Source organism: Trichomycterus rosablanca, chromosome 7 (assembly GCF_030014385.1).
Source record: "Trichomycterus rosablanca isolate fTriRos1 chromosome 7, fTriRos1.hap1, whole genome shotgun sequence".
Taxonomy (NCBI): Eukaryota; Metazoa; Chordata; class Actinopteri; order Siluriformes; family Trichomycteridae; genus Trichomycterus; species Trichomycterus rosablanca.
Window position 1 is genome coordinate 38,854,201 of NC_085994.1, and position 27,501 is coordinate 38,881,701.

The 27,501-nt window shown below is 41.8% G+C and overlaps 1 protein-coding gene across 1 annotated transcript in view; it reads left to right on the forward strand.

The window, feature by feature from the left end:
• The window catches only part of LOC134318503 (transmembrane protein 132C-like), a 56,801-nt gene that overhangs the window by 24,733 nt on the left and 4,567 nt on the right, over positions 1-27,501 (forward strand). The window contains exons 3-6 of the mRNA XM_062999479.1: positions 2,087-2,230; positions 12,550-12,758; positions 22,172-22,445; positions 24,464-24,655. Of these exons, the coding sequence (XP_062855549.1) occupies positions 2,087-2,230; positions 12,550-12,758; positions 22,172-22,445; positions 24,464-24,655 (819 nt within the window). The remainder of the gene's footprint in view (positions 1-2,086; positions 2,231-12,549; positions 12,759-22,171; positions 22,446-24,463; positions 24,656-27,501) is intronic.

Here is a 27,501-nt window from a genome sequence, read left to right on the forward strand (position 1 = left end):
TTTATCCAAAGCGACTTACACACAATGAGCGGAACACGATGAGCAATTGAGGGTTAAGGGCCTTGCTCAAGGACCCAACAGTGGCAACTTGGTGGTGGCGGGGCTTGAACCGGTAACCTTCTGTTTACTAGTCCAGTACCTTAACCACTGAGCTATCAATATACACAGAGAATGTTTTCAGTCCCCAGTTTATAGTGTTTTATCAGACCTATGATAGCACAGCACTGACACAGTGAACACTAAAGAAGAATTTACAGAATCCTGTCGTTTTGTGTGTGACTGGTTTATCCTGACATCATTGTTCTCAACCAGAGACTCGTCTACCTGCACACATCAGCACAATTCTGAAATTAAAAAAGGTTGAGATTTTATAATCGGTGAAAGCTGTGCTGAGACGACCTGTAAGTGACTGATCGGCTTTAAGAAAAAAATCATACGGTGCAGAGATGTCAAGCCCGCTCCATTCAGCCTCTTTTTTCTGCCTTTCTGTTCTGAATCTATTGAAGAGGGAATGGAGTGGAAGAGCAGGACTGGCGGAAAATGAAAATAATAAGAGAGAGCTTTCTGTGCCAAGACGAACCTGTCATTAGCCATTCTGTAGAGATTAGGTCGTCATCTCATTCTGTCGTTCCTCAGGAAAAGAGAAATAGAGCTTCGACAGAGAGACGAGTCTGATCGCTCTGACCCACGCGACCCCGGTGCCAGGAGAAGGTCAGCTGTTGCGTTTAATTGAAAGTGAGAGAGGCTAATGGGGTAAATTGACTGTATTACTCCCGTCTGGTGGTGTCTCGGTGACAGGACAGTGAGGCCTGAACATCTCACAGTGGCTGTAATGGCCTCAATTATGGAGCCGAGTGAAGATCAGAGTCTCACTGGATCAGAGGTTAAGGGTGCAGCTTGTTCTAATGAAACCTCCTCGTCTGCTGCACCTCACTAATAAAGTGCATTACTGAGAGCGTTCACATCACCCCGGATCACCACAGATCACTCCAGTTTTCACCAGATCACTCCGGGTTACTCCAGATCACCCCAGCTCATCCTTGTTCAACCCACCTCACCAGCTCATTCCTGTTCACCCCAGATCACTCTGGGTTACTCCAGCTCATTCCTGTTCACCCCAGATCACTCCGGGTTACTCCAGATCACCCCAGCTCATCCTTGTTCAACCCACCTCACCAGCTCATTCCTGTTCACCCCAGATCACTCTGGGTTACTCCAGCTCATTCATGTTCACACCAGCACCCCAGCACAGTTTTCACCAGATCACCCCTGTTCAACCCACCTTACCAGCTCACCCTAGCTCACTCCTGTTCACCCTAGATTACTCCAGTTTTCACCAGATCACTCCAATTCACCCCAGACCACTCCAGTTGTCATCAGATCACCCCAGCTCACTCCTCTTCAACCCAGCTCACTCCTGTTCACCCTAGATTACTCCAGTTTTCACCAGATCACCCCAGCTCATCCATTTTCACCCTAGATTACTCCAGTTCACCTTCGATCACTCCAATTTACCCCAGATCACTCCAGTTTTCACCAGATCACCCCAGCTCACTCCTGTTTAACCCACCTCACCAGCTCACCCCAGATCACTCCAGTTCACTTCAGCTCACACCAGTGATCATTACCCATCCACTGCCTCTACTGCTACTCTTGTTTTCTTTATCTGACGTTCTAATAACAATAAAAATGTTTTAGATTTATGAGTGTTTGGTAACATTGATTTTTTTGTTTCTCTGTTGCTGCGTTTATAGTTTTGGTCAATAAAAATGTGCTAAATCTAACTGTCCTAAATCTGTTTAGTAACCTACAGGATTCAGGAGCTAAACATAGTTACATATTCAGACTACATTAGAAAAGGAACTAAATAAAATTAGGCTTTTATTTTATTATGCTTATTATTATTATTGCAACTTTTGAGAATGCTCTGAATGGCAACATTGTTAGTTTAGTTACATATAAAATCATAATTAGTTTGGTCAGGTGTTTGGTTAGAGTTTAAACTAAAAAAAACAAGGATGACTGTAACTCCCCAAATTAAATAATAAAGGTTTAATAAAATATTTCTGTTATTTTTTTCCATCAGGACACAGAGATCCTGAACACAGCGGTACTAAATGGCAGAACGGTCGCGGTGCCGGTGAAGGTGGTGACGGTGGCGGTGGACAGTACGATTATGGATGTATCTGACACGGTGCAGTGCAGATCCACAGATGAAGACGTAGTCAAGGTCGGTAGATTTATTCGCTCCATCTAGCAGCAGCCTTGTTTTATTATGTATTAAATTAAGTGCAGTTCATGCTGAGGTGACCAGGGCCGGTCCTCCCCCATGAGGAAGCTCCGTCCTCTACAGTAAGAAGTTCTCACTCTACAGATCAAACCTGGTGCTAGATCAAACATGAGCAGGGGCCTGGCATCATGTTCTTGTGGTGGAATGGAAGTAAATTCCCACAGTCATCTTCTGAAACCCCTCCCATAATCTCTTCTAAGGACTGGCAGTGAGAACATAATTTCTATATATTATCATATTATAAAACAAGCACATATTGATGGAATGTTCTGGTATCAAAGTTTAAAACTAAAATAAATGTTTCACCAGAACTGACAGTAATTAAAGACATTAAAGAAGAGCAGAGCTCCAGTTTTAGCTCCAGATGTTGTAGATGCCACATGTTTGATTGAAAGTGACAGCGCTGCTCTTTGTTCTCTCTGTTCTGAGCTTTAAAAAATGCCTCAGAATGTCACTTACTAGAAGGAATTTATTCTGACAGTATAATTAAACGTGATTTCAGGCTTCAATAGCTTTGATTACTGTGGCTAAATAAAGCTGGAGGTTTGAGAAAGTTACTTTCATTTATTTCTATAAAGGAGACTATAAAACATTTTTTATAACATTATATAAACACATCATATTTAATGTTCCTCCTGCCCCAATTTTCACTCCATGTTTATTTCCCGGGTCAGTTTTGTGTAAGATTGAAGCGCAGTTCCTAATATTGAGGTTCTCAGAGGAGGTTTTTCTCTTTCACACAGTTGTTTGGGTTTTTTTACCCAGTCCTATTTATAACACAGATATGCGGGTGATGCAAGAGTAAAACACAATAGCCCACCACCACCGCAGAGACCCGAGTGTCAGTCAGGGCCACCAGCCTGGTCAGGTGATTTACAGACATGATAGGCTGTGTTTTTTGGGAGGGAAGGCTGGGTAAGGATTCACCCTCAGGTCACTGCAATAATCCCTACTGTCTGGTTGTGGTCCAGGCACAAGCAACAGTGGAGGACAGAGAGCGTCGTGTCTTCCTCAGATTACGTTAAAGCTCTGTGTGAGAATCTGATGCCGGCTTCATGTGCTGGAAGAGCTGTTTGCTTTAGGCAGGGTGTCCTAGAGAGCACAGGAAATTACTCACGTACTCATTTTCTTAACCGCTTATCCAATCAGGGTCGCGGGGGGTGCTGGAGCCTATCCCAGCTTTTCAATGGGCGCAAGGCACACAGTAACACCCTGGACGGGGCAGATACACACATACACACACCCATTCACATACTGTGTCTCCAATTAACCTGACTGCATGTTTTTGGACTGTGGGAGGAAACCGGAGCTCTCGGAGGAAACCCACACAGACACGGGGACAGCACAGAAAGGACCCGGACCGCCCCGCCTGGGGATCAAACCCAGGACCTTCTTGCTGTGAGGCGACAGTGCTACCCACCGTGCCGCCCCACAGGAAATTAGATATATCCAAAATTTCAAAAAGGCCTATTTAAAAGTAAACTATTACATATTTCTTTATATTTTTTTTATTGCTAGTATTTAAGAAACACACACACACCATCACAGTGTAAAACCAGGAAACTTTTTTTAGCTGAATCAGCACGTCTGGTTTTAGTCCCTTTGTAAACTTTATAAGAATCCATTTTTCTATTAAAAAAAAAAAGTAAAAATTAATAACTCTTCCAAACGACTCTGTGATTATGACTGGCTGTGACGAAGCATTAAATTTCCACCCCATCGTGCTTTACTGCTTATTGAATTTACTAGGAGATTGTAATTGGCATTTCCTGATATGAAATGATCCTTGCTTTGCGATCCCTAAAATCTGATTTGAGTTTTGCATCTGCCATATGGAGGTGAGTTCGCTCCAAAGCACAGATTCAACTGCAGCCGGAAAAAAAGTGAAAGAAAAGCAGGTTTGAAAGAGCAGCGCGTCCTTCACTGAGTATTACTGAGTCTGGAGAGTATGAACATGATAATGTGCACTGTATGGACAAAATATGTTAGTCCCGTCCGACATGAGGAAAAACTCAGAGTAAAGAAACTCCAGTGTCCTGCACAGAGCCCTGACCTCTGGAATGAACTGGAACATCAACAGGGCATCAGTACTCAGTCATACAAATGCTGTCATCTTTTGAATGAATGGGAACAAATTCCCACATATATATTTTTAAAGCCTTGTAAGAAGCCTTCTCAGAAGAGCGGCTGTTGTTCTAGCTGAAAAGATCACATAGCGGTCACTCTGTTTTTAATTACATTTGATTTTGAAATGGGGCGTTCAACCAGCTCATGGTCAAAGGCAAGGCAAGTTTATTTGTATAGCACCTTTCATACACAGTGGCAATTCAAAGTGCTTCACATAAGGAAAAAAAGTTAATTAAAAGCATTAAAACATTCCTGAGATCTAAAACCTCAGAAAGACTTCTTGCAAACATTTAGTTACAATTAAGAGAATATGAAATTAAAACAAGAGAGATAAAAATTAAGAACATGAAAAATTAAAAGAAAATATAGTAAAATATACCCTACAATTTGGGAAATACGAAATTAAAACAAGAGAGATAAGCAATTAAAACATGAAAACTAAAAGAAAATATATTAAAATATACCCTACAGTTTAGAATGTACACTACTCTATAAAAAGAATTATTAAGAGCATGAAAAACTAAAAGAAATATGGCAAAATGAGGGTAATAGCAAAAATTCTGAGCTCAATCATAGGCACAAGAAAAAAGAAAAGTTTTTAACCTGGATTTAAAGATTTCTACATTTAAGGAACATCTAATATCTCCTGGCAGTCTGTTCCAGTTATATGCAGCCCAACAGCTAAATGCTGCTTCACCATGTTTAGTTTGGACTCTGGGCTCAACTAGCTGACCTGAGTCCATGGATCTAAGAGATCTACTGGGTTTATATTCTCTAAACATTTCTGAGATGTATTCTGGGCCGAACCCATTCAGGGATTTATAGACCAGTAGCAGCACCTTAAATTCTATTCTGTAACTAACTGGAAGCCAGTGTAGAGATTTTAGAACTGGCGTGATGTGCTCAGTTCTCTTCGTCTTAGTTAAAGAATGTGTGTATCAGCTAGGTGTTCCTAATAAAGTGCTCTGAGTGTATTTATAACACAGTGTTTCTTTTATCTTATGAATTATGAAAAGTTTGCACACAGATGAAATGAGACACTGATAGAAGATGAGCTACAGGTCTGTGTGTAGAACAGGTTTTATCTGAGGAGGTTTATGGGTTTATGTGATGGTTTCGTGCGTGTTCACGTCGTGTTCCTGCCTTTTCCCCAGTTACTCCAGTCAGAAATCTGAGACTCCAGTGGGAACATTTAAACTGGGCTGTTTACAGTCACTGCAGGTGCAGAAATGAATAAAATCCCAGAGCGGTGTTGAGTGTGTATTTACATGTTTGTATATGAAAGTAATGATGGTTTAGAAGTCGTTCTCCAGCAGCATCAGTGAAACATAATTAAGAGGAGATGTTTTTAAAGAACGCTGTTTATTTCTCCAGTGTGGTTTCAGCGAGACCAAGATACACATAAAAATAATCATGTTTGTTTCTTCCTTTAATCATCATTGTGTGCAGGGCTTTTCTTTTATTAAAGTGTTTACCTGTGCAGGTGTGTGTGCGTGTGATTAACTGAGCATCTGTTTACCTGATTTTCAGACCACAGCAGCTAGACAGTCTGATTATGAACTGAAAGTGAAATACTGGCAACAATTGTGTGTGTGTGTATGTGCATATCTGTGTGTGTGTGTATGTGCATATCTGTGTGTGTGTGTATGTATGTGCATATCTGTGTGTGTGTGTATGTGCATATCTGTGTGTGTGTGTATGTGCATATCTGTGTGTGTGTGTATGTGCATATCTGTGTGTGTGTGTGTATGTGCATATCTGTGTGTGTTTTGTGTATGTGCCTATCTGTGTGTGTATGTGTGTGTGTGTATGTGCATATCTGTGTGTGTGTATGTGCATATCTGTGTGTGTTTTGTGTATGTGCATATCTGTGTGTGTTTTGTGTATGTGCATATCTGTGTGTGTGTGTGTGTGTGTATGTGCATATCTGTGTGTGTTTTGTACATGTGTGTATGTGTGCATGGTGTGTGTACATGTATATATACAGTGTATCACAAAAGTGAGTACACCCCTCACATTTCTGCAGATATTTAAGTATATCTTTTCATGGGACAACACTGACAAAATGACACTTTGACACAATGAAAAGTAGTCTGTGTGCAGCTTATATAACAGTGTAAATTTATTCTTCCCTCAAAATAACTCAATATACAGCCATTAATGTCTAAACCACCGGCAACAAAAGTGAGTACACCCCTTAGTGAAAGTTCCTGAAGTGTCAATATTTTGTGTGGCCACCATTATTTCCCAGAACTGCCTTAACTCTCCTGGGCATGGAGTTTACCAGAGCTTCACAGGTTGCCACTGGAATGCTTTTCCACTCCTCCATGACGACATCACGGAGCTGGCGGATATTCGAGACTTTGCGCTCCTCCACCTTCCGCTTGAGGATGCCCCAAAGATGTTCTATTGGGTTTAGGTCTGGAGACATGCTTGGCCAGTCCATCACCTTTACCCTCAGCCTCTTCAATAAAGCAGTGGTCGTCTTAGAGGTGTGTTTGGGGTCATTATCATGCTGGAACACTGCCCTGCGACCCAGTTTCCGGAGGGAGGGGATCATGCTCTGCTTCAGTATTTCACAGTACATATTGGAGTTCATGTGTCCCTCAATGAAATGTAACTCCCCAACACCTGCTGCACTCATGCAGCCCCAGACCATGGCATTCCCACCACCATGCTTGACTGTAGGCATGACACACTTATCTTTGTACTCCTCACCTGATTGCCGCCACACATGCTTGAGACCATCTGAACCAAACAAATTAATCTTGGTCTCATCAGACCATAGGACATGGTTCCAGTAATCCATGTCCTTTGTTGACATGTCTTCAGCAAACTGTTTGCGGGCTTTCTTGTGTAGAGACTTCAGAAGAGGCCTCCTTCTGGGGTGACAGCCATGCAGACCAATTTGATGTAGTGTGCGGCGTATGGTCTGAGCACTGACAGGCTGACCCCCCACCTTTTCAATCTCTGCAGCAATGCTGACAGCACTCCTGCGCCTATCTTTCAAAGACAGCAGTTGGATGTGACGCTGAGCACGTGCACTCAGCTTCTTTGGACGACCAATGCGAGGTCTGTTCTGAGTGGACCCTGCTCTTTTAAAACGCTGGATGATCTTGGCCACTGTGCTGCAGCTCAGTTTCAGGGTGTTGGCAATCTTCTTGTAGCCTTGGCCATCTTCATGTAGCGCAACAATTCGTCTTTTAAGATCCTCAGAGAGTTCTTTGCCATGAGGTGCCATGTTGGAACTTTCAGTGACCAGTATGAGAGAGTGTGAGAGCTGTACTACTAAATTGAACACGCCTGCTCCCTATGCACACCTGAGACCTAGTAACACTAACGAGTCACATGACATTTTGGAGGGAAAATGACAAGCAGTGCTCAATTTGGACATTTAGGGGTGTAGTCTCTTAGGGGTGTACTCACTTTTGTTGCCGGTGGTTTAGACATTAATGGCTGTATATTGAGTTATTTTGAGGGAAGAATAAATTTACACTGTTATATAAGCTGCACACAGACTACTTTTCATTGTGTCAAAGTGTCATTTTGTCAGTGTTGTCCCATGAAAAGATATACTTAAATATCTGCAGAAATGTGAGGGGTGTACTCACTTTTGTGATACACTGTATGTATTTTGTGTGTATTTTCACATTTGTACGTGTGTCTGTGTACGATTGTGTGTCTGGGTATTTGTGTGTGTGTGTGCGCATGTGTATGTATGTCTATGTGTATTTGCATGTGCATGTGTGTGTGTATTTATACGTGTGTGTATTTATACGTGCGTGAGTGTGTGTATTTATACATGTGTTTGTGTGTGTGTTTGCGTGTATGTATTTGTTAAGCGTGTGTTTGAATTTATACAGGTGTGTGTATGTGTGTGTGTATTTATAGGTGTGTGTCTGTGTATACTTGTGTCTGTGTGTGTGTGTGTGTATTTATAGGTGTGTGTCTGTGTATACTTGTGTCTGTGTGTGTGTGTGTATTTATAGGTGTGTGTCTGTGTATACTTGTGTCTGTGTGTGTGTGTGTATTTATAGGTGTGTGTCTGTGTATACTTGTGTCTGTGTGTGTGTGTGTATTTGTACGTGAGTGTGTGTATTTATAGGTGTGTGTGTATACTTGTGTCTGTGTGTATTTATATGTGTGTGTGTGTGGGTTTGTGTGTATGTATTTGTACATGCACGTGTGTTTATTTGTAGGTTTGTGTCTGTGTGTATTTGTATGTGTGTGTATGGTGTGTGTGTTTGTATGTGCGTGTGTATGGTGTGTGTGTGTGTTTTGGAGCTGGACTCAGTGGTGCGTGTGATGTAAACGATGATTTGGAGTCAGTCAGGTAGAAACAGAAGCGCTTGAGTGTGAGCAGAGACTCAGATTAGAGTTTCACTCTTCAGCTCTGTGATTGATTATCATAATAATAAGTGAAGCTCATTTACTGCTTCACATCGAGCACACAAATAACCGTCAGCTCTGTTTTAATCGAGCCGCCGCGTCCTCAGAGACTTTAGTTGTCTGAAATGACTACATTTCATTTATTTAGTGCAATGATAATTAATGAATTCTCCTCATTTCCTATCAGACGTAAGACACGTGATTATATGAGGTTATAGAATTACAGCAGTCAAATCTTCTGTGTAGTGTGACCCAGCATAGGGCTAGTCGACATTCCACCGTCGACTTTTAGGCTCCAGCACGACTGGACTGAACTTTAGGCGAGTTGAAAGATTTCCTGGTGTCGTTACTGTGTGGAGTGTTAGTCAGTATTTAGTTGTGGCTTAAATTCTGTGATGCAGGCTTACAAACAAACTGCCTGTGTTCCACATAAGCACAAACCAGTACAACAGTATTCATTTTTTTTATTTAATTTAATTTTCTTTAACCAGTCAGGGTCGCAGCAGGTCCATGACAAGGCTTACATCAGTGCAGCTTCGTGTTTATATGGCCAAAAGTATTTGGACAGCTGACCATGAGCTTGCTGGAAGCCCTATTTCGAAAACAAGTGCTATTAAAACAGAGTAATCTTTTGTGATCTTTTCAGCTAGAACAACAGTCGCTCTTCTAAAAAGGCTTCTCACAAGATTTTAAAGTATGTCTGAGGGAAAGATGACAGCATTTGTATGACTGGGTACTGATGTTGGTCAAAAAAAAGCCTCAATTGATGTTCCAGTTCATTCCAAAGCTGTTCAGTGGGGCTGAGGTCAGGACTCTGTACAGGACGCTAAAGTTATTTTAAACCAAGGTGTCTTTAAAGAGATTGTGTCATGTTGGAAAGGACCTTCCCTACTGTGGCTGAAAAGTTATAAGCATATTATTTCCTTCATATAATTGATTTATTACACCTCGTAGCAGTTGCTGTGGCTGAAACACACGACTTTAATAATTAGAAGAGGTGTCCCAATACTTTTGTCCATATAGTGCATAATTAATGCTGTGAGATTCAGATCGTTATTGATGAAATCGTTTCATGTAATTGATTGTTCATGCTAATTTGCTATAAAAGAGCAGTTTCAGACACACCGTCAGCTCTGCTGCTCCCTCCTCACCTCTGATAGGTTCTAATTAATTGTGTCTGACACTGACAGCTACTCCATTATCAGACCTGAAGTGAACATTTGATTTTTCAGTCCTAAACTACTGAGTAATGATGACCACAGTGTGTGTGTGTGTGTGTGTGTGTGTGTGTGTGTGTGTGTGTGTGATGTAAAGATATTAGTGATTAAAATCAGAATTCATACACAATAAAGTACAGTAGACACCACATTGTCATCTCAACCAGAGCAGAGAGGATCCTAATAAACTGAAACACACACACACACACACACACACACACACTTATCAGTACAGGATGATGTCCTCCTAGATGGCTGCTAGTGGCACATCTGGTAAAGCAGGTTCCAAAAGTAACATGGGTGCACAGGACCTGGGATTAATTCACATTTCCAGCCACTGTCTGTAATGAGTTTAGCATGTTCCTCTTTGTGTGTATGGATTTCCTCTGGTTGATCAATTTTCCTCTCAGCTATCAGAGACATGCAGAAGGTGGGTTGGCTGATCTGAATTGCCACTAGATGTGAGCCCTGCGATTAACTTGTCCCTTGTCCAGAGTGTTTTCCAGCCTTGGGCAAAGTGTTTCTGACTTATGCCAGGCCCACCATGACCCTGACCAGGATGAAAAATAAATGAATGTATTGATGGGGATGAATGTGCTCCCGTAGCACCTCTTCTGTCATACTGAGTGGAAACATGGGACCCAAACGAGTAAACAGAGGAAGAGGTAAAATTCAGGCCCCCTGTACGGCACCGCGTCCACCTGCTGTTCCTCTGCACTGACGAATCGTTCAGTCTGACCATGTCCACCTCACGAAGCAAACGAAACGGCACATTCGTGATGTAAACACGTGTTGGCAGACTGACTTTGTGAAACTTGTGTGATGTGACTGTTGACTCAGCTGTCACTTTGAACCGAACGCTGAAACAGATTGATGTGTAACGATATGAAAGGATCGATTGATCTTTATTGATGTGTTAAGTGTGGCGACGGTGTCTTAGCATTCTCATTCAAACCGAGCAGCCCGGGGCAATACTTCACATACTTCACATACTTCAAAGCACCTTGTGTGTGTGTGTGTGTGTGTGTCTGTTTAATCACACACAGCCTGTCTGGAGAGATCAAAGCCAGATAAATACAGTCATTTGGAATGTGAATCATGCCAGTAGATTCACTGTGAACTGCGTTTATATAGCGAATGGTTTTAGGGTCTAGTTTTCTCATTCTGCCCAAATCTTGACTGTCCTTTTGTACCGTGCATGTGTGTGTGTGTGTGTGTGTGTGTGTGTGTGTGTGTGTGTGTGTGTGTGTGTTCGCGAAGGATGGCAGTTGTATTGCAATCCATAGTGGAAAGGGCTTTGTGGTAACAAGGGCACTATATTTGGTAACAAGGGCGACTTACAACTGAGACAGTATACATCGCAAGCAATTGAGGTTTAAGGGCCTTGCTCAAGGGCCCAACAGTGGCAAGCTGGCTGATGCGGGGCTTGAACCAGCAACCTTCTGATTATTAGTCATGTACCTTAACCGCTGTGCTACCACTGCCCTGTAAACACTAACATATTTATTGGATATTCACCAGCATTCAGTTTTAATTTAGTTTAAAGTGGACTGTGCTGCTCGTATAGTGGGTGCTGCACACAAATAGAATTCCCAAGGACCTGGGTTCAATCCTTGCTTACAGGCATTGTTTGCATACGGCCAAATATAAATATGGCCAAAAGTATTGGCCGTCCCATTTCATAAACAGCTAATATTTAAATAGTCTGACAGCTACCGTCCTGAGAGGACTTCTCACCAGTCTTTGAAGTGGGTCTCAGTATGGGAGTTGTATGGCCGGGCACTGATGTTGTCAAAAAAGCATCAACTGATGTTCAAAGCTGTTCATGGGGGCTGAGGTCAGGGCTCTGTGTAGGACATCGAGCTTTTGTTCATGCCTTTATAGAGCTTACTTTGTGTACAGAGGCACAGTCATGCTGGAATAGGAAAGGGCCTTCCCTAAACTGTTGCTGCAAAAAGTTGGCTGAAGGATTTGGAGGTGGGACAAACTTGTAATAATGCCAGTGAATTTAGAATGTGATGTTCAACAAGCTCATGGTCCAGTACACACACACACACACACACACACACACACACTCAATCTCTCCTGCTTCATATTTGTTCTTTATAGCTCTATCATCGCGACCCTCAGGAACCATGTCGTGACTTTCAAGTTAAGCACCCCGGCGTTAGACCATTCAGACGATGCTTTATTGGTTTGCTAACATCTCCCAGTTTGAGTTTTATTATTCCATTTCCTGCTAGACATTCTTAAATATTCGGCAGCCATGAATCTTTCATGCGGTGAACACCTGATCCCGTAGCCTCCATGAAAAATTCAGCAGCCACACAATCACAGAGGAGCGATCGCTTCATAAACAAATAAAACCAATTTCACAAGTGTATCGATGGTCCTGCCGGTAGGTGTGTTGTTAAACTGACGGATGGATCGATTGATAATAGATTCAATGAAATGTCATAACTACAAGCCAAACTTGATCATAATTGATGATAAATATTAATGTGTGTGTCTTCCTGTGCTCCTCAGGTGTCGGACCGCTGTGATTACGTGTATGTGAATGGAAAGGAGATGAGGGGTCGAGTGAGGATGCTGGTGAACTTCACCTACAGCTTCGTTACTGCTCAGTTAGAAATGAAGGTGTGGATCCCACGACTGCCGCTCCACATCGAGGTTTCTGATACCGAGCTGAGTCCTATAAAGAGCTGGAGGGTCCCCACTACCCCCAACACACCAAGGTGAGGACACGCCTCGTAACCTTCACTGTTTAAACTAACAGGACGTATTGAGGTGATGATTATATTATTTGAAGAACAGCATCGTGAGTATTGTAAATGAATCATAGGTGGCATCATCTTCTCCTCCTGTGATAAGTGTATGTGCAGGGTGTGTTCCCTGTACCCAGTGGTTCCAGCTGGCACCGTACCCACAGGTAGTTTAAAATTAATGAAGTGTTTTGTGGAAATGAATACATGAATGATATTAAGTTTCTCTTCCTGCAGCAAAACAGCATTTTCTGCTCCTGTCTGCTGCAGAGATTTGTATAAATTATCGACAGATTCTAGGGTTAGACACACACATACACACACATACACACACACATACACACACACACAGCAAGAAAATACACAACACGAAAAATAATAATAAATACAGAAGAATTTATTGTAAAAAATGTTTGTATGGAGAAGTTGGCACATTTTGTAAAATGCAATAAAAACAAAAAGTTGTGATTTGTTAATTATCTCAAAACCTTTATTTTACTAAAGAAATATAAATATTAAATATGAACACATTTTTGGTGCCTGCAGCAAAGTTTTTTCAAAAAAAGTTGGGACAGGTGCCAAATTTATGTTAAAATGTTATAGAATATTTATGTCACACTATTTTGTAACAGTGAAACAGCTGGACCGAACGACTGTGGAGTCCACAGAGCAGATTTTGGAAAAACAGACCCCAACGTCTTTACGCTGAAGATGAAAAAGGTCCAAATTATTAAAAGCAAAAGGTGCAAAAGCCTTCATCTGTCATGGTATGGGGGTGCATCAGTGCCAATGACATGGGTGACCTTCATACATGTGAAGATAACATTGACACTGAGGCTTATATTTGGATTTTACAGAGACATGCTGCCATCAAAACAACAGCTTTTACCAGGAAGTCCATGATAAGCCAGACAATACCAGACCTCATCCTGCTCACATGCACTACAACAGCGGGGCTTTGTAAACACAGTAAAGATGAAATATACTGTAGCTGGATTGCAGACGGTGTGTGTGTGTGTATATGTGTGTGTGAGTGTGATAGGGAGATCAGTAAAGAGGAATTATACTGTAGCTGGACTGCAGACGCTGTGTATATGTGTGTGTGTGTGTGTGTGTGTGTGTGTGTGTGTGTGTGTGTGTGTGTGTGTGTGTGTGTAATAAACATGGCTGAGTCACTGGACCAGCGTACAGCAGATTTTGTTTCTGGTTCCTGATTCTCCACACGTCCCTCCAGAAAATCACAGAGACTCACCAAAAGATGCAACACATACGCCTGCATGCTTAGCTGTAGTGGAAACTTTATACATGGTTCATTTCACTGGGATTTGCCATGGTAACAGCAACCAGCAGCTTTTTTGTTTATAAATGCACCTGAGGCTTTAAATATTGCATTAATATTATAACTTAACTTTCAGCCACACCCATTTCTAACAGAAGGAGAATATACATTCTGTACTATAACAGCATGTTCCAGCATGACGGGTGGTCCATCGAGAGCCAGGTCTTCTCATTAAACATCCTTACAAATGCTCTTTTGACTAAATAAACACAAATTCCCATAGCTACATGTGCATTCCAGTGGGTGCGTGGATGGTCTCCATATTTATACCAAACTGGGATGTCCAACAAGCTCATGGTCAGCTGTAGTGTAAGTGTACTGAGTGAAGGATTTTTCTTCTTTACTCCCTCTGTTTTTGACCTTCAGTAAATCAGAGTCTAACAGGAAGCTAAATGCCATCCCGGCTCCTAAGGGAGAGAAACAAGCCCTGATGCCGTGACACGGGCATTAATACGCCTCTCAAGCCCAGACGAAGGTAGAAGAGAGGCGAGTGAGAGAGCGAGAGACGAGACGAGTAAAGTGGAGCGAGTGCTCTGAGATTTGGGAAGCTTTCTCTCCTGATTGGTACAACTGATTAACAGCTGATTAGATTGTGATTGCTTTAAACCTCAGTGGAGCTCTGCATCTGCATCAGGCTGTTTGTGTGGGGTAGTTTAATTACACACACACACTGTGTGTTTTTCTAGAGGAAAAGTTTGGGAGGGCTCGCAGGGGAAGGTCAGGACAACCCTCTGGATCATAAAGACTCAGAATCTGGAGCTAATCAGCCTCGGTCTACAGAAATTGTACATTTTATTTCCATAATAATAAAAACGTCTTTTATTTAGTGAGATCAGACATCAACTACAAAGAATTTCTACCATGAGATTTTTGTATGTTTCTTAAAAAAAAAAAAACACAATCAACTTATGTAAGAACTAATGAATGTATTAAAGAATGCTCTTGTTTGTTTCAGTCGCAGAAAATAAGTTGTATTTTATATACTGTATATATGCAGCGCTCGGGTGGCACAGCAGTGTGTTACTTAAGCCCACCAGCACTGAGATGGTGCTAAAGCAGCTTCATTTACACACTGAGCTGTGCTGAATCTCAGTGGGATTTTGTTTCAAGCTCATCGGTGTTAGTGGTGCATCCACACAGAAATGATTAGCTATGTCTGAGGGGGGTGGCTTATTCCTTATGACGGATTGGCATCTTATCTGGGGTGTTTCCTGATGAAACTGGACCTGCCATGACCACCGACCAGGATAAAGTGGATGGTGGAAATGTTTTATTTTGTTTTATAATTATTATTATTTTAACGTCATGTTTTACACTTTGGTTACATTCATGACAGAACAGGTAGTTACTCATTACACAAGATTCATCAGTTCAAATCTTTAATCTCCAATTCACCTCACTTGCACGTCTTTGTACTGTGGGAGGAAACCGGAGCTCCCGGAGGAAACCCACACAGACACGGGGAGAACATGCAAACTCCACACAGAAAGGATCTTCTTGCTGTGAGGCAACAGTGCTACCCACCAAGCCATCCTGATTGAAATTAATGAATTAAGTAAATATAAATATACACTTTTTTATGTGTGTTTGTGTGTTCATCATTTTATGGATCTTTTTATAAGGCTAATATACACACTGATTTGAAAAACTGAATTATTTATTTCTTGATTTAAGAGCCACAGAACTGAACTCAGACATCATGGTGAGTCAGCTCGCAGCATTTACTTAAACGAACTGAATCAAGGAGCTTTTTCAAAAACAACTCATCATTATGCACAGGGTTCACAGGGTTCATAGTTTGCAGCCCTGTGGTGAAAGAAACAGCAACATGCACTCAGCACAGCTCAAAGAGCTTATCAAGTTAAATCAGCTTCAGGATCTCTGTGGGATTCCTGTCATGTGTCCAGACATTTCAGCTCATATTACAGCAGATCATGTCTCATGTTCACTGTAACGACACTTCCAGCACTGAAAGGTTCCACTTCAAAACCATGAGCATTAATACAGAGGGGCTCCCCGTTGTGCCTATAACAGGCTTCACTCCTCTGAGAGGTCCTTCCACAAGAGTTTAAAGTGTTTCTGCGGCAATTTTGTTTTAATTTAATCAGAAGAGCGTTTGTGAGGTCAGGCAATGATGCTGGATGAGAAGGTCTGGCTGGTAATCAACCTTCCAATTGTGAAGAGGGGTGAGGAGTGAAACTAGTGAAACCATGTTTTATAGATCGCAGTTTGTGCACATGGGTGGGGTCGTGCTGGAATAGGAAAAGGCCTTCCACAGACTGGTGCCATAACTCTAAAAGCATTAGATTTATTTACATATAAAGCACATCTACTGGTCATACAAGTCATACTGGTATTAAAGTGTTAAGCTTCAGTCTGATCAGTCATTATTCATCACATGATATTTGGATTCAGAAGACAATGTCCAGCTCACTTGTCAGCTCTTCTATCTAAAAGTAATGTTGATATTTCAGCCTTGTCGTTGCATCAGATCGTTGTCTTCTCAGTGATCTGGCTTTTTCACAGCACAGCAAGTTTACTTTTAAAAGCGAGCTCCCTGAAGAGCGAGCTTATGTGGAAATGACACAGTGTGAAAGTGATCCTGACTGAACTAGATTGTAGCATGACTCCCCGAGGCAAGATATCTCTTTCATAACACATTTAAGACTTGTTTTCTCACCACTACTTCTCTTAAGAGACAAATTTGTGGTTTTCTCCAGCTCTTGACACAAATAGGCTAACATTAATTCCTGCTTCAGAATGTTTTGTGTTGGTTTAGTGAAGAGTTGTGTTCCTCTCAGCACCACTATGCTTCTGTCCCACCACAGAGGTTCAAGCGGTGGTTCTAAACCAGGGGGCCACGCCCCACCTCTCAGTAAACCTTCAGGGGGCCCTAAGAGGAATGGTAAATTACTAAAATCACAAATCAGATAGCCTTAAAACATAGATAAACTTAAAACAATGGTGAGGAAACATAATTGCTCCCTTTCAAAATTCAAAAGTGTTAAGAATGGTGGAGATTTCTGAACAGAAAATGACGAGCTTTCACAAGTAAATTTTTTAATTGTATATATTTATTATTGTATTCAGTCTTTCTGTAAAACAAGTACACAGTCTGATATGGTTAATTAGACAGCATGGGCTGTGTCCCAAATCACATATTACTGTACTACCAAGCATGTCTCTGTAGTGCACTACCAGTGACATCCTCTTTAGTGGGTGCTCAGGGGGTAGCACTGTCGCCTCACAGCAAGAAGGTCCCGGGTTCGATCCACAGTCCAGAAACATGCAAGTGAGGTGAACTGGAGATACAAAATTGTCCATGACTGTGTTTGATGTAAAAACTTATGAACTGATGAACCTTGTGTAACGAGTAAATGCCGTTTCTGTCATGAATGTAACCAAAAGTTTAAAACATGGCGTTAAAATCCTAATAAACAAACAAAGGCTGGGAATTAAATTTGGGACACAACCAAAGTTTTTGGCTATTGATTTTATTTTTGCCTTCAGAATCACAAGAGCATTTCAGGAGCTGTGAGTCTTGATTATGAACCCTTAATTGTAATTTTTTTGATAATTTGTATTTTATAACATTATTAATTATTATTAAGGAGCTGCAGCCTGGTGAGCCGTGCTGATTAGCGGATGATTGTGCAGTACACATGCTCAAAATCTTCATGGTGCCATTCTCATGTGGAAGAAAGGGCTTTTTAAAAGGCTTTTGATGTGACAGATTTTTTCCCCCCTAAACCACTAAGGAAAGCATGTTTGTATAAATGTTGTTGTTTGTAATCAAGTGGCAGTCTCATTCAGGACATGTTAGAGTTTCATGCTCTGGAATCAGCTGGAGAAGGGTTTAATAATGACCTGCTGAGTGGAGTCAGGTGCATCAGAGCAGGATCATTTCAACATGAGGAACATTGGTTCCAAAAACCAGAGCTAGGGATATTATTAAAGCTGTTTACTGACAGAGAACAAGAGCAGCACATGGAATGAACAGGAAATGGAAAATTACTTTGGATTGCTGTAGAAGGATATTGTTCCTCTCTCTCGCTCTTATACTCTTGCTCTCTCAGGCTTAGTGCACACTCCACAATTATAGTCTGATTTTCCAGTCAGCGACCAGCCTCAGTACGTACCTGTGCACAAACTAGTTACAATGATTAGTTACAGCCCAACTAATAAAAACAGCCAATGAGAATGTGAGAAAACGGCAACAGGGATTAAAATCATTCCAAGAATTTAATGACAGGGCGGTAAGTCATGAACTCTACATGGAGCATAGGAAAGCTGCCGTGTCCCAAACACCATCCCCTATTAAATAGCATAAATTAAGGCCGCTCAGGTGGCGCAGCGGTAAAAACACACGCTGGAACCAGAATACATTGTGTCGAAACTCAGCTCTGCCTGCCGGCTAGTCTGAGCGGCCACATGAACAACGATTGGCCTGTTGTTCAGATATGGGTGGGATTAAGCCGGATGGGGTCTCTCTCTCACAACTAATGCAATTACGACTCTGCTGGCTGATTGATGGTGCCTGCACAAAGATGAGAAAAGAGTGCTGTCAGGGTTTGTCTCTCCGTACACAACGCTGAGCTGCACTGCATTCGTCAAAGTGTAGGTGATAAGATGCATACGGCTGCTGCCCACGTGTCAGAGGGGGCGTGGGTTAGCTTTGTTCTCCTCAATCAGAGCGGGGATGGGCATTGGTGGAGAGGAAGCATGACGCAATCGGGCAATTGGACGCGCTAAAGGGGGGAAAAGGGGAGAAAATACATAAATACAATATAAAAAAAATACAGACAGGTCTTTAGCGTGTTGTTTAAGTGCTTGTTTCCTCCATCTGCAGTCTGATACGACAACATTGAGATATTTTCTCTAAATGTTTTATGCTGATGTGCTGCAGGGGCTCTGTAAAATAATCCTCATACCTTCAGCTCTTGGTTTTGATTATTTGTGTGTCCGGTTTGATTATTCATGCCCTTATTTGCCTTCATCAGCTTTGATCATGCACTTGATTAAACATCTGGACTTTAATGCATCTGTCTTCTGATTGTTGCATGAATGTTTTTGCTTCTGCACTCAGCACTTACGTCTAATGTGGCTCTTCTGGTTATCTTTTGATGTACGCGGTGCGTTCTGTCTAAAGTTCAGACCCGGTAAACTTTCTGGACGGATGACTGAGCATCATTTCACTGTGAGGCGATCCGGCAGCGCATCTCATTGAAATCAATGGCAGCAGTGCGTATGTGATGGATGGCAACAATGTCCGTGTGAATGTAGCCTCGCTCTCTCGCTCTTTCTCACGCTCTTTCTCTCACTCTGTGGAAGGAGAAATGCTGACAATTGTTGTTGTGCGGTGCTTTGGAGGTTCCCGCTGTTAATCTAAAGCAGTTTTAGCACGTTAATGTGAAATGATTAGTGTAATTGGCCTCCCATCATCAACTGTGGGGACTCATCAAACTTAATGGAGGTGCGACGGCTGAGATTTGCTTCTGTTTTCCCTAGGCTATCTGTGTGTGTGTGTGTGTGTGTGTGTGTGTTGAAACACATTTACTGTTGGAATTAAAAAATATTCCACCCCCTAAAGAACTCTCAACATTTCTGCAGAGCTGGATTTTGCTGTAAATGGCATCTTTTTCAGCTGAATGATGCAGGAAGTGAGGAAGAAATTGAATGATGTGGTATTTTAGAGTAGGAGGAGATTTTGTTACTGCCGTGTCACCATTATTTTACCTTAACATAATATTGCTGATTTTAAAACCTACTGCTACGAAGGTTTAAACTTGCCTGGTTTTCATCAGGACAACAAAGAAAAAATCCATGTTATCCCATAAGACTCCTAGATGACCTGATGAAGGCTGGCAACAATAACAAGTGTCAACAATAAGAACACTACTTAACCACCAAGGACTTTATGGCTGAAAGGGGGACTGGAGCACACCAGAAAGCATTTAAAGTTTAGGGACACAGTTCTATTAGGTGACAAATGAAACCTGGACCTGTTTGGCCGTATGAATCAGTGGTTTGTCTGGCGCAAGAAGGCAAAGCTTTTGACCAAACGGTCAAGCATTGAGTGGGGTCAGAGATGATGGTGGTTTTTGTGCTGCAGAAACTGGCGATCTTGACTGTCTGACTGGCATCATGGATTCACACAAACACCAAAGCATTTTAAGCAGGAATGTTCTGCATTTTAAGGTGAAATTGAACCGTGGTGATCAGTGGACTTTCCAGCAAGATGATGATCCATTAATCAACCAAGGCTTGGGTAAGAAAGCAGTCCTGGAATATTCTGGAATGTCCTTCTCAATCTTCAGATTTAAATCTCACAGGAAATCTTTGGTGGGACTTAAAGAAAGCAGTTTCAGCATAAAGAACACTGGGTGAAGATTGCACAATAGAGGTGGCAGAAGGTTTACTGTACCACCTTCCACATGCACTGAGGCTGGGGGTGCTGGAGCCTATCCCAGTTTTTCAATGGGCGCAAGGCACACAGTAACACCCTGGATGGGGCGCCAGTCCATCGCAGGGTCTTTTTTTTTTATTTCAACTAAAAATGATGCAAACTATGTTCTCAAAATTGCTTGTACATCGATCAGCCATAATTAATGTTACTGAGACTGAGATTTTCATTCAGTTCTATACACATCACCATAATAATATTATAATACCTTTTAAGGCGAGTGGGGTTAAATATTTCAGATTGCAGCTGTATCTTTTAAACAAAACTCTCACAAATAAAGAACCCACCTGGTTTTGAGAGGAACGAGGAACGTACTGTATATGTGGTGTAAAGGCTCCTCATTATGTGGAAGGTGCTTCAGCTTTTTGCTTTTGTATTTGCAGATATGGAGTATCTGTGGAGGCATAGGTGGAGATCTGATGAAGTGAAGTGCAGCGTATTAAACCATGAGTTTGCGCTTATTTTTATGTCTTCTTTGTAAAAACAGAACGTACTGTTTGGTGCTGTAGGTTTATCAGTTTGAGGTAGACTATTATTATTTTCTCTTTCTCTTCTTCTTTTTTTTGTTGAACGTGATGATATGCCTTTTCTGCTCACAGATGCATTTCGTAACTTGTGAAAAACACTCGACGTTACTTCAGCCTTCACACTCTGTCCTCTCAATTCCCAAGAAAAATCGAAAGTGTCTGGTGGAATAAAATTTACTAACGTAAACAGAACCTGTGAATAAAATTATTAGACAGATTTGTGCCGCAGCGGTCTGGTAGCGCAACACTCTAACACATTAGCTCACCACTGCAGTGTTAAGCTGATGAGTTCAAATACCAGCAGTGCTACCGACCTGGCCAAGCGTCCAGCAGACACATAATGTCACATCATGTCTGAAGGTAGATGGGTGTTAGCTAATCTTCATTTTAATGTTTTACCACCGCTTTATCCTGGTCAGGGTCACGGCTGCTCCAGATTCACTGGGTGCAATGCAGTAACACACCCCAGACAAGACGCCAGTCCATCGCTTGACCTTTACAGGCTGAAAAAAAGCCTCTGGTTGATGTTGTATGATATGGTCCATGTGATTACCAACAAACTTCAGTCAAGCTTTAAGGTGCACAGCTTGAATCAGGGGCTTCTTCCCATGATTACATAAAGCTTTCTTGACTGTGAGTAGTGACTCCTGTGCTCTAGCATCTTTGAAATCAATGCAGTCTTTCGTCAATTAAAGGAAAACGTGTTCTTTATCCATAAATAAGAAGCCAAAGAATAACGTTCTGTGTGTTGTTGTTGTACCTCTTACTAGCCCAAAGTCAAGCTCCTCAACCTCCTTTCTCAAACTTAATCTGCATGTATGAATGGTACAGATGTCATCATGTGTTATTTGTTCTGACTAAAACTGCACAAACACACAATTCATGAGTAGCAGAGCAGCAAAGCGGGGAATCTGTTCTCAGTCTGCGTGATCCATCAAACCATGTGTGATGTGGCGGCTTTAGACAATAATGGCATTAGACAATAAGGTCGTCAGATGACCGTAAATAAGATATTGACACGTTCCGTACTAAACATTCTCCATTTTTGTCACCTCAGGTCGACGAGAGACAGCGATGACGAGGATGATGAAGAACGAAGAGGACGGAGCTGTACCCTGCAGTACCAGCGAGCGACTGTTCGTGTTCTCACACATTTTGTCGCCGAATCGGCCGAGGCGCGAGGTCAGCTGACGTACATGCTGGGATCTGATTGGCAGATGGACATCACAGGGCTGGTGTGGGACTTCCTGAAAGTGGAGGATCCTCAAATTGCACGTTTACATCATGACCGCCTTCTGGAGGGAGTGGGCACGGGCATGACCAGTATTCAGGTACTTTAGTTTCACTGTTATTTCTACTATACAGCAACTATTAGCTTATATTGGCTTCATTATAACACAATTATTTAGACAAACAAAATAATTCTCATGAAATTAAAAAAAACTTTTTGAAATTACAAATTACTGTAATAATTTATTAAAAAGTTTTTATACACACAGAATTTTTTTTGGTATCACAAAGTCAGGGAAACTACAAAAAAAGGACATCAATCCATCATGGGGCCTTGGTCTTCCCCTCCTAGACATAACCAATTATTGCTGTATGTAGACGCCCAACCAGCCAATAACACCACTAAGGTTTGAACCCTGATGGCTTAATTTACGGGCGCACCATCTGAGTGCAAAGACACAAAGAAGTAAAAAAATAAAACTAAGAAAACTTTTGGTTTTGTACTTCAGTACAATTCCAGTTTTTTTAAATATTCATGTTATTGTGAATAACAATAAAAGTTTAAAACTCTGCTGCGATCTCAAGCTCTTGAGTTTAAATCCCAATTGAATCCCCAGCTGTGGCTGAGGGAGGGAGGTTGACTGGGCTTTGTTGTTGCTGTACAGTTGGGACCTATCCTGTCTGATTGAGGCACTGCACTAGCTGTGTGGTATTCATGGAGTTTATAGTGTGACTCTGTACACAGATGTGTGTCTGAGGAGCCATGTGAGAGTTACAATTTGGTCAAACTGGGAGTGCCAAGAGAATTGCAGTATGGGAATTAGCAATCATTGACTCGAAAAAATTGAACAATAGTAATAATAATAATAATAAAATAAGGATATATAAAAACATGATAAATATAATGAATCATGCTGTACTTTTCTGATGAGTGCTTTCTTCCTGAATAACTCTACAGTGCATGATGACTGATTTTATATAAATTATATGCTACGACCTTCAGGGAGCTCATGTGGTACGACGGTAAAACAATCCAGCGTGGTATCGCTAAGATCCAGGGTTTGAATTGACTAAACAGCCTAGCCACTGGGAGGTCCCCAAGCCCGGATAATTAAGAAGGGGTGGCATCTGGAAAGGCATCAGGGGTAAAAACTGTTCCAAATCAGGTATCAGACCAGCCGCTGTGGGAACTCTTAAATATAGGAGCAGCAGATAGATAAAATAAATAATAAATATGCTTCAGTGACCAGATCTCAACTCGTCTAGTCTCTGTGTGATTTTAGACTAATGTGTTACACAGTGTTTCCTCCAGCTGTTAGATGAGTGGTGTTCCACCTCTCAAGTACAGTTTCAGAGGCTGTAGAATTGATGTCAGGCTTCGTTAAAGCTTTAATACTTAATGTTGTTTTTCTCCTGCAGGTCGTCTAAAGTCAGTGACAAGGTTTTAGTCGTAACCAATGCAGCGTAATAACATCTCGGTACAGATGAGTTCACAGATTTATGTACTTATTTTAAAGCTTGACAGAGGGATTAAGATTGCATTAAGCAGCTTAAAGCGAGCAGAACTGAAGGAATTACATCTTGTATTCTGGGGTGATTTCTTGTAGAGAAATTCTTGTTTCTTGTTCATTTAAATTGTGTAAAGCTCAAGTCAGCAGATTTGTTCAGCTGAGTGTCAGAGCGAGTCAATTTAGTTCATGTTCACACGTCTGAGGATAAAGAAATCAACAGAGCCAGGATTGATTTTTCATCCTACTGTCCACATCTTTCCTCAGGAAGCTCCTGACGGGTGTAGCGGTTCACTTTCACATCGGATTCAATAAAGTGCGGCTTGAGTTTGAACTTGCAGCTACATTGGAAATAATGCTTGCTGTTAGACCTTCAGAATAAAATCCCAGTAGTGAAGAGCGACTCTTGAACCTCGGCCCTCTCACCCCAACTAACTAACTCTAACAAAAAAACAGCCTAGTTTACTGTGTCCTTTCCTAAAGTACTGCAAAATGAAAATGAAGCCGATAGTTCAGCCTTAGAAATGAAACGGCACAAAAATCGCATGATGATCAAGTTCATTTATACAAACATTTACATTGGTGATTGTGTGTGTGTGTGTGTGTTGCAGGTTCTGTCTCCTCTATCAGATTCGATCCTGGCAGAGAAATCAGTATCAGTAGTGGATGAGAGGGTCAGTATCACTGAACTCGGACTGCAGTTGGTCAGCGGCCTCACACTCCAACTACAGCTCAGCACAGGAAGTAACCGAGCCATCAGCGCCACGGCAACCACACAGGAAGTCCTCAACACACCCAAACAGGTCTCACACACACACCATAAAACATACAACATCTATATATATATATATATATATATATATATATACTGTATATATACCGTATATCAGCCGTAACATTAAAACCACCTCCTCGTTCCTACCCTTACTGTCCATTTAATCAGCTCCACTTACCATATAGAAGCACTTTGTAGTTGTAGGAGTGTCTAATAGAGTGGACAGTGAGTGGACACGGTATTAACTCCAGCAGCGCTGCTGTGTCTGATCCACTCATACCAGCACAACACACACTAACACACCACCACCATGTCAGTGTCACTGCAGTGCTGAGAATGATCCACCACCTAAATAATACCTGCTCTGTAGTGGTCCTGTGGTGGTCCTGACCATTGAAGAACAGGGTGAAAGCAGGCTAAAAAAGCATGTAGAGAAACAGATGGACTACAGTCAGTAATTGTAGAACTACAAAGTGCTTCTACAGTGTATCACAAAAGTGAGTACACCCCTCACATTTCTGCAGATATTTAAGTATATCTTTTCATGGGACAACACTGACAAAATGACACTTTGACACAATGAAAAGTAGTCTGTGTGCAGCTTATATAACAGTGTAAATTTATTCTTCCCTTAAAATAACTCAATATACAGCCATTAATGTCTAAACCACCAGCAACAAAAGTGAGTACACCCCTAAGAGACTACACCCCTAAATGTCCAAATTGAGCACTGCTTGTCATTTTCCCTGCAAAATGTCATGTGATTTGTTAGTGTTACTAGGTCTCAGGTGTGCATAGGGAGCAGGTGTGTTCAATTTAGTAGTACAGCTCTCACACTCTCTCATACTGGTCACTGAAAGTTCCAACATGGCACCTCATGGCAAAGAACTCTCTGAGGATCTTAAAAGACGAATTGTTGCGCTACATGAAGATGGTCAAGGCTACAAGAAGATTGCCAACACCCTGAAACTGAGCTGCAGCACAGTGGCCAAGATCATCCAGCGTTTTAAAAGAGCAGGGTCCACTCAGAACAGAACTCGCGTTGGTCGTCCAAAGAAGCTGAGTGCACGTGCTCAGCGTCACATCCAACTGCTGTCTTTGAAAGATAGGCGCAGGAGTGCTGTCAGCATTGCTGCAGAGATTGAAAAGGTGGGGGGTCAGCCTGTCAGTGCTCAGACCATACGCCGCACACTACATCAAATTGGTCTGCATGGCTGTCACCCCAGAAGGAAGCCTCTTCTGAAGTCTCTACACAAGAAAGCCCGCAAACAGTTTGCTGAAGACATGTCAACAAAGGACATGGATTACTGGAACCATGTCCTATGGTCTGATGAGACCAAGATTAATTTGTTTGGTTCAGATGGTCTCAAGCATGTGTGGCGGCAATCAGGTGAGGAGTACAAAGATAAGTGTGTCATGCCTACAGTCAAGCATGGTGGTGGGAATGCCATGGTCTGGGGCTGCATGAGTGCAGCAGGTGTTGGGGAGTTACATTTCATTGAGGGACACATGAACTCCAATATGTACTGTGAAATACTAAAGCAGAGCATGATCCCCTCCCTCCGGAAACTGGGTCGCAGGGCAGTGTTCCAGCATGATAATGACCCCCCATAAACACACCTCTAACACGACCACTGCTTTATTGAAGAGGCTGAGGGTAAAGGTGATGGACTGGCCAAGCATGTCTCCAGACCTAAACCCAATAGAACATCTTTGGGGCATCCTCAAGCGGAAGGTGGAGGAGCGCAAAGTCTCGAATATCCGCCAGCTCCGTGATGTCGTCATGGAGGAGTGGAAAAGCATTCCAGTGGCAACCTGTGAAGCTCTGGTAAACTCCATGCCCAGGAGAGTTAAGGCAGTTCTGGGAAATAATGGTGGCCACACAAAATATTGACACTTCAGGAACTTTCACAAAGGGGTGTACTCACTTTTGTTGCCGGTGGTTTAGACATTAATGGCTGTATATTGAGTTATTTTGAGGGAAGAATAAATTCACACTGTTATATAAGCTGCACACAGACTACTTTTCATTGTGTCAAAGTGTCATTTTGTCAGTGTTGTCCCATGAAAAGATATACTTAAATATCTGCAGAAATGTGAGGGGTGTACTCACTTTTGTGATACACTGTATATGGTAAGTGGAGCTGATAAAATGGACAGTGAGGGTAGAAACAAGGAGGTGGTTTTAATGTTATGGCTGATTGGTGTATATATATATATATTATTTGCAAATATTTTAGTATGCAAAGTATATTTTTCTAAAGCAGAGAGGAATATTAGACTCACTGTGTGCTTAATGAATGAGATAAATATGATGTTTTAACTTATTGCATTATTTTTATTGCTCGATTTCTCAGGCGTATTCCTCCGAACAGTAAAAATGAGTCTAGTGTAACAGAGGAGGGTTTTCAGTGCGCACACACACACACACACACACACACACACACACACACACACACACACACACAAAGTGATTGTCATTCGTTTTGCATAGTGATGAAACAAATTCCTCTAATCAGAACAGATGATTCTCATGAACTGAATCATTCTCATGATTCTTGGCTGCATGTGCCCAAATAAAACGGAGATTATACAGATTTATGGCAGCCAGATTAAATTTTACTTGAATATTTACTTGGTTTTGTGTTTATTTTCATAACGGACGTCTATTAAAACACATTTGCTATATGCTGAGATTTAAATGACCCAGTAGAATGAATACATTGAATGCTTCATCCTGGGATCCTTTATCAGGGTCCAGCTTCCCTGGAATCACTGGGCACTCCATAAGGGGGCCTCGGCCATCCAAACCTTCTCCTCCTCAGAAATAGCCAATCATGTCTGTATATAGACGCCGGACTGGCTGACAGCACT